This window comes from Protopterus annectens, chromosome 10.part0 (genome assembly GCF_019279795.1).
Source record: "Protopterus annectens isolate FY-2018-M chromosome 10.part0, PAN1.0, whole genome shotgun sequence".
Classification (NCBI taxonomy): Eukaryota; Metazoa; Chordata; order Ceratodontiformes; family Protopteridae; genus Protopterus; species Protopterus annectens.
This window is the reverse complement of record NC_056744.1, coordinates 1,569,134,373-1,569,146,592: the sequence shown is the minus strand read 5'-3', so window position 1 is coordinate 1,569,146,592 and position 12,220 is coordinate 1,569,134,373. Positions and strand designations below refer to the sequence as shown.

Sequence of the window (12,220 nt, the reverse complement as noted above, 5' to 3'; positions counted from 1 at the left end):
TGGCACCAGTTGTCTGTTTCTATGAGGCCCTTTTAGAGGATTTTTGTGTCGGTTGGAGAGTCGATTATGGCACCCAGTTTGCAGTCATCTGCGAACTTGGTCAGCCACAGTCCTTCCGTGTTGGCCTGTACCTCCGAGAAATATATACAGAACAAGAGACGTCCCAGGACTGAGTCTTGTGGGATGCCACTTGTAACTGGTTTGGAGTCTGACATGGCTCCAGCAATTCTAACCATGTGTGTTCTGTCCTTGAGCCAGTTTGCAACCCATCTAGTGACATAGGGGTTTATATTTAAGCTGGTGAGCTTATCTATAGTGCCCAAGTGGGGTATTGTATCGAAGGCTTTTGCAAGGCCCAGGTAGGCTGTGTGGACCACCTTCCCCTCGTCAATGGCCTTGGTGACTGTTTCAAAGAAATCGACCAGGTTTAAGAGGCAGGATCTGCCCTTAACAAAGCTGAACTGGGTAGGATCCAGTGTCTGTAGGTCCCCAGTATCTTTATTTATGAGGTCCATGATGATCCTTTCCATAGCTTTGCAGACCAAGCTAGTCAGGCTTATGGGGCGATAGTTTCCAGGATCCGTTGAGGCACCACCTTTATGGAGAGGGACCACTGTTGCTGTACGCCACTCTTTGGATACATATCCTGTAGTAAGGCTGAGATTGAACAGTAGTTTTATGTTTGGGTTTAGCTCTTCTTGGAGTTCATGTAGGACGCCGCCCGGGACACCGTCTGGTCCCATTAATGCTGTGTTTTTTGCTTTGGAGAGGGCGGCTCTTACCTGAGCATCTGAGATGTCAGGGGCAGCACTCTGCTGGGATAGATATTTGCCCTTTGGTGGGAGGGGAGAAGTTTGCGCTGAACCTGTCAGCTAGGATGTTGGCAATGTCTGTGGGTTCGATGTATTTTTTGTCATTTTGGAGTAATTCTGAGCATATCTGGGAATTCCCACCCAGGTTCCTAACATAACTAAAGAAAGCCTTGTGATTATCCTTAGTGTCCTGTGCAATTTTTCTCTCGAAGCTGGCCTTAGACAATTTTATGAGTGCCCGTAGTTTTTTGCTAATACTGATCAGAGATGCCTTCCCTTTTTGGGATTTTGCAATATCATGTAGTAGCTTCCTCCTTCTATTGTATAGTTTGTTTATGGCTGGGGTCCACCAGACAGGACGTCTGCCTTTGGAGGATTGGGTCTTGGTTTTATTTGGGATTGCATGGTCCATGCATTCCTGAAGGTGTTCATAGAATGCATTTATAAAGGATTCTGCTGTCTGGGCCATATTTTCCACAGGTTCGGGGGCTTTGAAAGATTCCACCTCGGTTTTGAGGAGTGTGAAATTTGCTTTAGAGAAGTTTTTCACTGTGGTTTTCTGGGCAGGGGGTGGGGTCGGGATGTGAATATCCAGTGAGATTAGTTTATGGTCTGATCTTACCAGTGAGGGATACAGTTCTGGTCTGGAGCATAGAGTCCCCATGTTGGTGATGATCAGGTCCAGTATGTTTTCCCCTCTTGTGGGAGTGGTAACAAGTTGTTCCATAGCATTTGAGTTTATAAATTCTAGGAACCTTTGGGCTAGGGTGTTGGAGCTAGAGTAATGCTCCTAGTCTATGTTTGGGTAGTTGAAGTCACCCAATATAATGGTGTTTGAAGAGACCTGCATATTTTCCAGTGTTCTCAGGAAGGCTGAGTGGGGTTCCTGGGTTTGGGAGGGTGGTCTGTAGCAGGCTATAAATAGGAAGGCAGTTTTACCCACTGTTAGTTGCACATGGATAGTCTCTGATGCTTCGTGCTGTGCCACCAACCTGGAGGTGTGGGTATCTTTGACGAATATTGATACTCCCCCTCCTTTTGTGGTTCGGTCCAAGTTTTGGGGCCGAAAAGCATGGTATGAGGTATAACCTGGTAGTGCTGGGGTGCTCTCAGGAGCCTTGAACCAGGTTTCTGTTACTGCACAGATATCGATGTTCTCCATGCTAAGGAGAGTTTTGAGTGCGTGCATCTTGAGGTTTAGACTTCTGGCATTGAGTAGCATTACTCTTAGTTTCTTATCCCTTGTGATACCTATGGAGGTGGGTTTGTCTTTTGAGCCTTGCCTAAAAAAAGCACTATGGGGGAAGCAAGAGCCTTTGCCAATATCCGAAAGCCCAGGGGTGACAGGTGCAAGCCATCCCTAGCGAAGCATTGTGGCTTGTCGAGCATGTCATCCCAGGCCGACAGGCATTGGATCCCCTTTGAATGACACCAATACCTAAGCCAATTGTTGAAATTGATCATCTTGTCTTCATATTGTGGCATCATTCTTGGTGAGGGTAAGATGCTACTCAAGGTCAGGGTCATACCGGCCTGGGCTACATGCTCAGAGAGGTCCTCTATGTCTCTTTTCATGTAGTCCAGGGAGGTACGTCTCAGGTCATTCACACCAGCATGGACAATGACCAAGTCATATTTGTACTTGCCTTGGAGTGACCTGAGTGCTTGTGTTATGTGGCGGATCCTAGCGCCCGACTGGCAGCTCACCGTGACCTTCTCCTTGTTCAGCCTGGTGAGCGGGACGTCAGTGTGCCTGATGATAGAGTCACCTATTACAAGTGTATCAGGTTGTTGTTTAGCCTTAAGGGCTGTGACTGTTCGGCACACTGGCTGTGTGAGCTATGTGTTGCACGTGTTTTGTTTTGGGGTAGCGGTTGCTTGGGTGTCTGCTTTAGAGGTCTCTGCTGCTTAGGCAGATTTTTATTTAGAGCCTCCGAGTATGTTTTTGTGTGTTTATGCATTTGGTTTGCTGTCATGGTAGGTCTATGTGAGACTGGAATTGTAGTAAGTGTGGTTTCCTTCTCCTCCTGACTGGTTACGCCAGTACTGAGTTGAGAGAGCTTAGCCTCCAGTTTGGCTATATGGTTGCATCTCTCACATGTGTTTGAATTTGTTGGGAGGAGGAGAGGGTTGTCTGTGTACATGAGGCAGTTGTAACATTGCCTCAAGATTCCCAGATTCACCAGCTGGACCGGAGAGGAGATTGACAACTGAACTTTGGACATGCTAGAATAGTATTGGGAATTCCTTTATAACTGAAAAAAAGGGCCAATGGGGAACAAGGTACTCAACGGGAGTTTGTGAGGGTGTAGTGCTTTTAATTTTTTAGTGCTGACTTATATAATTGCTTTAGTGAGCAAGTACCAGGTAACTTAAATGCAATGTGTTACAGGTAACTTAAATGCAAAAATGACAAACAGTAACTTTCTTTCAAGTGAAACAAGGAAATAAGTACAGTAAGCGATGCAAATATCACTAGGGATCCACAGAAGTGCTGAAAAGCCGCATTTTAGGTGGAATTAGCGTTTCAGGGAAATAACAAGCAAACAAACAACAAGCATACAAACAAAGCTAGATTCAGCAGGCCTGTATCTAGTCTATGCTACAGCAAACAAGGTGTACCAATTTCAGTAAGAAACAGTTAAAATATGCAGGCACTATAAGCCTTTAACCAGAAATTCCCAGCTCAGAAGGGCAGCCTCTCCTCCCACAAGAGTGCAGACAACGAACCCTCTTAATGTAAAATAACTGGCCTGAAGCCCAAGTGCTTAAACCAGAATTAATACACTTTTAGAATAACAAACACTGAGCCCTCAATCAGCAGTTTCCAACTTAGAATGATGTAAGCTACCTGTTCTGCCACTACAGTGCAGACCACAAACCTTCTTAATGTAAAACAACTGGTTTGAAGCCCAAGTGCTTAAACTAAAAGGCTTAGAATGAGTTACACCAAGCAGTAATAAATACAATTGAGTACTATTAAGATGACGCAAAAGCAAAATAAAGTAGGAAGAAACACAAATACAGTAAAAGCAGATAAAATTTTTTTTTTTTTTTTTTTTTTTTGAGCAAATGAGATGGACCCAGAAGTTACAGGACAGAAACAAGTGCAAATGCAGGCCTTCAAATCAGAAAGTTGAGAGATGGAAGACCGCCCAAACGGCCAATAACTACAAATTCTGGGCTAGAACCACTCCTTATGTGGTAGACAGGTTACTTAATGCTTACCACTTCCACTGATAAGCTAGAAGGCTTCCCTCCAACACAGAAAGGCTTGGGGGGCTCAGAAGCTTACAAACAGTCCTGGATATAGCAAATCTGTATCTGGAACACCAATTACAGGAAAGGTAGGAAACAGGCTTACAATTTTTTTTTTTTTTTTTTTCAGAAAAGTAGCAAAAACAGTAGTAAAAACAATTCACATGCAGTGCAAGCTGGCACGCTTGAGTATGTAGCAATATTAGTCCACACACAGTTTGGAAAAATGTAATTAAATTAAAAAGGACTAAAAGCAAGTGCAGAAAGGGTTTATTAGGTAGAATGTGGTAAAGAGATGGGACTGGGGGAGTGTCCAAGATCAAATCTACAGTGGGGCGGGCACTGCAAAAGCCACCAAATTTAAACTACAACCAAGAACAGGGAGGGGGGGGGGCGGAGAAGACAGTTTCAACAGAGATGTGAGGAATCACAGTGCAAATTTATAATACCAGAAAAATATATACTGATCTCTGCATATTTGCAGAACAGTAAGACAACAGATATCTAAGCAACAATTTAGCTCTATAATACAGAATAATACAGAAAAATATACTCAGCTCTATATATTTGCAGATAGTCTTGTAAGGCTCTCTCTCAGTGCACAGATTCCAATTTTGCTGACCTATACTGTGGGTTCAGTCTTTCATGATGCCATGTTAGAAGTTTTCTTCTTCAAGAAAATGTTAAATGGTCTTCTTATTAAACAAAAGTACTTTGAAAATAACAGCCTTTTGGCATTAAACACTATAACATTTGATCTTGTATATAATAAGGAGATTTCCCCCATCATTTAAAACTCAGGCTAATCTGTATGTTCCTCGTAGCAGACTTGAACAAGCACCCCATAGGGTTGCCACCTTTTAAGTGGGCCAAATTTGGGACATGGGTGTGTGGCCAATATGACACTGGCCACACTCTTTACCATGATATCACCTCATGAGCGATGAAGGAGATGCCGTTATGGGTATGAGTACGATGGATGGCTGCTGGAGCGGCTAGCTGACTGGCTGGCTGGCTGCTGGAGTATCTAGCTGGTTGGTGGGATAGCAGCTGGATGTATGAATGACTGGATGGATGGCTTGATGGATGCATGGCTGAATGAATGGATGCCTGGCTGGATGGATGGCTGGCTGCATGAATGGATGGCTGGCTGCATGAATGGATGGATGGCTGAATGAATGGCTGGCTGGATGGCTGGCTGTATGACTGGATGGCTGGCTGGCTGAATGAATGAATGGATGGCTTGATGACTGGATGAATGGATGGCTGGCTGGTTGGATGAATGGCTGGCTGGCTGACTGGCTGGATGAATGGATGGCTGGCTGGCTGGTTGGATGAATGGATGGCTGACTGACTGGATGACTGAATGGATGGCTGGCTGGCTCGATGAATGGATGGCTGACTGGCTGAATGAATGGATGGCTGGCTGGCTGGCTGGATGGATGGATGGCTGGCTGGATGGCTGGATGAATGGATGGATTGCTGGCTCCTTAGAAACAAAAACAAAAACAAATCTCTGTCATTTTTTTTAGCGTTTGTAGAAGCACTTAAAACAAAGTGCTCCTACAGCCGCGATCTTTGCAGGGCTCTTCCTGCCCCAATACCCACCCCTTTCATAAATTGCAGCCAATTGCTGCACAGATTAAAGCACCCGGACCTAACAGGCAGCAGCTTTGCCTACAGGTACAGGTTGCTGACGTCACTGATTTGCCGTAGAAACGCCGGAAGTGATTGCGGCTTTTCCACGGCAATTCAGTGCGAATGAAAAGCGGGACTTTTCAAGTCCCACTACTTTGCACAGTGGGCAATGGGATGAGGCAGCTCAACCCATGAGTGTCCTGCTGACAACGGGATGGGTGGCAACCTTAGCACCCCATAGCTAAATGTCATTTAATCACCTTTTTGAATAAAATGAATGTAAAAATCTCATGGTGTTGGGAATAACACATTTGCCATGAACAGTGTCAGATAAAAAATTCCGTTTTTATACAAAAGTAATTTTAAGGGCTTTCCCTGTTTTTTATTTTTATTTTTTTTCAGGGGGGTTGTAACTTCCTGCAATGACATCTAGAATGACTGTATTGACAATATTTCACCACCTTAATTAATATATGGGCTGATACTTTATTTTATGTTAACTTTAGCAATAGGAGAGTCTTTCTTCCTGACAAGGCATAGTGTTAACTAGATCTTGTAGATGGAGCATTTAATTTTGAGAATGAATATTTCTGATGCTGCAGTGATGAAATCTCAATAAAGTAATGTTTTGCTAATACATGGTTTAACTGAAATCTAGCTGAAAGATGACATGCTTTCCACTTATATTGTCCAACATTAACATGTCTATTGACAATCACCCATGTTAGAGAAGTAATGGTGGTGTCTTTTTCATTAAAAACAATATGCAGGCATATCTAATCAGTAATAACCTCACTTATGTTTAATGCTCCAGACTGGATGGTTATACAGATTTGTAAGTGTAGCCATACTGAACTAAGTGTTGGTGTAGCCTATGCACCCACTGGACACCTTGGAACTTTTTCCTACTTGAGGAACTGCTAACCATTAACTGTTATGAACTCTTAAAACCACCATTTTGTTCTGCTGAGTGACTTTAACCTCAGTTAGTCAGGGAGTAAACAGAAGGCATGGTATGGGTATCTTTTTCAAGAGAATCTTACATTATTAACGAAAACCTCTAGTAGGCCAAACCCAAATGCTAGGCTTGCCAGCCTAACCATGTCTCTTATCTAACTCAGAAACTGTCAAACTCTTTTAAGTTGGCACTACCTTCTCATATACATGGGCATTTAAAAGTCAAAATGCCCCTCTCAATATATGCATCAGAACTGTCAGTTTCTTAGCAAATGTAGACCATTTTACTCCTGCAACTAGACTTTTTGAACATGGAACTGTGATAAAATCATATGTTAGTGATCCTGGACAAAGTCCTACATATATTAATCTCAGTACAGAACAAACTATGTGCACGTAAGCCAACAGGCTTAAAGAAAACAAATGCACTGGCTGACTGCCAGCCTTAAAGCTTAAGACCAAGTAGAGAGAAAGTGAAAATCCTCTAGCCATCCAAAGTAGTAATAAGAAATTATTCTGTGTAGAAGGCTAGGCGTATAAGGATAGCAGCAAATTCAGCAGGAGCTAACTACTTAAAAACAACACGTGGAAATCACACCAAAAACCTTCTGGAATGTTAGTTAGCTGTCAGAAGCCAACATCAGTAAATAAATATCTAAAAACGTAAGAAAAATAAAAAGAAATCATCATATTCAATGCCAATAAAGATGACAGTAATAGTGTGGAGCTACCCCTCGTTAATCAATCCCAAGGTACCTCCTCCTCTTGTTTTCCCTTGAACATATTTCTTTGTCCCACTTCCACTTTAAGAAAATGCCTGCCAACACTGTAAGAAAGACCTTAAATCAAGTAGTCCTGAGCACTAGCAGCAATATGCCCCTTAATTTTGCTAGTTTATTTATAACTAGACTACTAGCCTATATCTTTAGCCTGTCTCTCAGTCTTGACATAGTTTCCCCACAATACTCAAACATTCTTTAATGAGTCCACATTTTCTAACTCTGAGCCAGTACAGGACTACTAAACCATAGCTAACTTGTGACCACTAGCAAAGTGCTCCAGTAGACCAGATCTTGATTACCTTGCCTGATGTCCACTCTCGGTACTTAGATGTACAGAAAATCATAAGATACTGCTCACGATGGCATAATGACAGCAGGCAATAACCAGGGCCATGTCATGATTCGATATTACTTTTTCTTTTAACTATCAGTTCTGAATCGGCAGAATTTCTTTTTAACTGCCAATTCTGAATCTGCAGAATTTCTCATGACTGGAAACATTTTAATTTTGCTATAGTGCTTCTATGGATAATACACCATTTTATCCAAACTGTAATTCACAAAAACTAAATTTATAAATGTCTACAGTTTCATCTTATTCTTTTTCTTAGCTGGTATTTAATTCCAAAATTAGACAACATTTTTGAAATCACTATTTTCATTTGAGGGACCTGAAAATATTTACGTTAACTGCGATACTTCTGTGAAGCACATATAAAGCATGTGGTATTATTATTGTATTTCATTTCCTGCAGAAGATGAGTAGCAAACTCAGAACAGGACGAAGAAATAATCTGCATGTGTTAACACTTTTGCTGGCCAAAGATCAGTAACAGCAGGTAGAAAATGAAATGCCAGTACTGGGAATATAACTTTGAATATGTCAGCATAAGTACTGGCTTTGCTTGCTGTTCTTTTACATTTTTATCATCTCTTTTTTTATAAATTTCCAGCTCCTTCTTATGCTGATAGTGGCTACAGATACGAAGACAGCTATGTGGATGGATGGTACCAGTTTGGCAGTGATACAGGGAACCCCTTATCAGACAGATTTAGAAGGTACATTCATTTGTAGCAGTATTTTAAATGGATTACATCATGTACGTAACAATTATGTGTGCAAAACGACTACTTGCTGTATACAAATTACATTTTGTGTATCAGTACTGCTGTGTGGTTTACTAACCTAATGTTGTTGTAAACACTTTTTCTTCTCTTAGGACTCTATTTTTCTAATCATTTCCACTACTAAACTCATATGTTAAACTGTGTAGCACTATCTTTCATCAAACTGCTACTTAGACAAATCCATTATTTAAAACCGTAATATAATGTAATATATTGTGAAGCATCCAAGTATTGTTCCAAGGGAGGTTAAAAGTTGTTCAGACAAGACTGCTGTTCCAATGCTCACAAAACAAATGCAAACAGTAACCACAAAATATCCCAGGCTTGTGGAACAGAACATCAAAATACACAAAAACTTTTTTTAACTGTAACCATATATGGAACAATTAGTGTTGTAGGAGACTTTGTCCCAGTTTTACCTCTGCATTGGGAACTTAGACCGATTAAACTTTCCAAGCATAAACCCTCCCACCTGAGACTGTTTCAAGACCATCCAAATAAATATAATTATGCAACCCCCCCCACAAGAAATCTGGACAAAGCCATGAATAAAAGTGGGACAAAGACCCCAAATTAGGGACACATTTTAAATATTGCTCTTACAAGCTTAGAAAGTTGATAGAATAACGGGTTTTGCATTAGGATGAATTTTCAGAAGGGTATGAAGGATGAAATTCAAATGTCATTATTTTCTAACTTCAGACTTTAATGATTTGACACTAACTTGCCAAAAAAAAATAATTTTATAAACATGGACCAAAAATATGAGTCAAAAATCTGGACATTCTGCAAAAATCTGTACACGCCCCCAGGTCTCCTCTGTGGAAATATTGTCTACACATCTACACATTCCCAGCAAGGTACTAGCAGCACTTGCTTCCCCATTCAAAAAATCAAATTTCACAGTCATCTTGTCTACATCACTGGTCTGTCAGCCGCACAGACAGCTGATAGCGTAAGTGACGGAATACATGTGATGTTATACAACTGATCAGTAATTTCAGGCAGACAGTACTCATGCAATCCACGGACTTGTTTTCCATAGAGAAGACTGTCACCTACATTCCAGGAAGCTCCCTGGTACATTCAGCCACAGGTCTGTATCATGAGATCAGCATCTTAAAATGTCGACTCTCAGTTGTTCAACATGAAAATGTTAAACTCCAACTTTCCCGAACGGCCAAATCACAGATTTCTTTCCAACGGAAAGAAATCGGTTGGCCAAACACCAATGCCACACAAAAACAAACATATTTAAGTGGGGGGCTTTGCCCCCCACACCTCCCCTGACTAAATATTCTAACTCTGAGACTGCACTACAGTCAGGGAAAGGGCAGGTGTAACAGAAAGGCCAACCGATTTCTTTCTGTTGGAAAGAATTCGGTGATTTGGCCGTTCAGGAAAGTTGGAGTTCAACATTTTTGTGTTGAACAAATGAGAGTTGACATTTTAAGATGTCGATCTCATGATGTAGACCCTCAGCCACTGCTGATGCATCCTGCAGGATTTGATGTTCTAATGTATAGTTTTGATTTTCTGAGAAGCATCATTTTCTAGATTATTTCATGACACTGCAAAGAGATGTTTCTCATTTTTACTACAAGAAATACTCCTTGCCTGCAGAATACTCTGTCAAAAATATTGGATGAGCAAAGGGGTGTAACTAAGGAAATATTTTTTTTTTCTGAGCTGGGATACAGGATCTGAATTGCTTAGACATTGTAAGGCCTTGATACGTTTAATTCTGGTGACTGCCAAAAAAGCAATTACTAGAAAATGGAAATCAAAGTCTAAACCAACTGCACCTGAAGTAGTGAATATAATATTAAAGCTGAGATAAAATAACTACTGGACTTGAGATCTTTAGAAAAGGGTAGAAGCAAACTACGTAAAAAAAATGGAAATTATGGAAAGAATACATGCAGAATAACTATTTTGGAGAAGGAGGAGTGAGGTTTAAGGGAAGGCAGGAGCTGAACAATTTATGTAATGTTGGATTGATGATAATTGTATAAAAGCATGTACATAATATATAATATTTGTAATTATGAACATGCTAACATGTCTTTTTCTTTTATATAATTTTATGGTTCCCTATATCTTAAGTGATAATTCAGTAAAGGTGTTAAAAAAGAAAGACATACCCCTTGCCAGCACAAAAGGAAGACATGAAATTGTGAGTAACAGTAACATTCAGCATGCATGTTCACACCACTATATTACTCCCTATAAATAATGTGGTTAGTTAACGGATACTATATGTATACCATATGTAAGAGTTGTAGGTCCGAACTTACTCTATGACTCATGTTTTCCAAAGTGTCAGATTAAGTAGGATTCTCCATATGCTTCTTTTCTTAGCTATTTTACTCCATGTGTTATCTTACAGTGTATCTGGATTTACATTTCTAACCTGTCCCACATTAAAAAAGGGCACTATACATTTTGCAGCTCTGAACCTTTTCTGTGCATGCGTAGAACATTCGATCCTTCACATTGCCATGGAGCTTGCAGTTCTCATTTGTCACACATCAGGTGGCATTCCTTTCTTTTTCACTATTTGAAAATGGTGCACCTCCCACAGGCATGGGAATCCCCACTATTATAAAGAGCATCTGAGAATTTGAAACGCTAACAATACTGCAGTGACACTGACTACAGGGTTAGATATAATATGGTGTGTGTTATTACAGGATTTACAGCTGCCATATGATATATTTTGACCAATAACATTACAGTACCTTTGAATGCCACTGTACATACTTTGAAAATGTATTTATTTATTTATTTTATTTAACATTTGTTTACTGGGAAAGTCCAACTTGGAACAAAGCCAATTTTCAGCAGAGGCCCAGGGAGAAACACTCCAGATGCATGTCTTTGTGAAAACAACAATGCACTTTTACAATCCTAATCATACAAAGAGATGATTTACTGATTATGAAGCTAAGACACTTATTCTAACTCAGTTGTATCTGTTTATTTTATTCTTTCTCTTTCACCTGCATTTTGTTGCTCAAATGTTGTTCCATGAACTAACCCATCAACTCTTATTGACTTTAAGGAGAGGTCTCCCATGATGGTTCTAAGAGTGATGCAAAAAAAAGAAGGCTATGGCTTCATAAGCCCAGAGTAAACATAATACAGTAGAGAGTCTATTATCTGAACGTCAGTTATCTGAACATCAGTTATCCGAACACAGCTTTCCAAAGTTTTCGGTAAGGAAAAATCATAAAGTCTGAATATGTAAATGGTGTACATATTCACGTGTGCGTGCTTTTTGAGCTTGTACTACAATAATATACTGTATCGTTTTGTACTTACAGTAAATTTGTTTTTTTTTTTTTTTTGTTTAATGTTCATCAAAAACACTTTTAGAAGTTTTTTTTAATCTGGTTCAGTTATATGTTTGATTATCTGAACAGTTTGATTATTCAAACTACCCTACGTCCCAATTATTTCGGATAATCGACTCTCTACTGTACTGTGGGATCTGAGCACACTTCCTGTGATACTGCACTGCTGTTGGTGTAAGCCACACCCATAAGTGTTTTACTGTGATTATGTAACAATTGAAAGTGTGAAGTAAAACTGTACCTGTTTTAATAAATGTCATAGCTCAGCTGATGTTTACACACAATGTGT

General features: G+C 40.3%; 1 protein-coding gene across 1 annotated transcript in view; it reads left to right on the top strand.

Moving 5' to 3' along the window:
- LOC122812859 overlaps positions 1-12,220 on the top strand; it is a 129,560-nt gene that overhangs the window by 63,135 nt on the left and 54,205 nt on the right. The window contains exon 6 of the mRNA XM_044084900.1: positions 8,401-8,506. Within this exon, the coding sequence (XP_043940835.1) occupies positions 8,401-8,506 (106 nt within the window). The remainder of the gene's footprint in view (positions 1-8,400; positions 8,507-12,220) is intronic.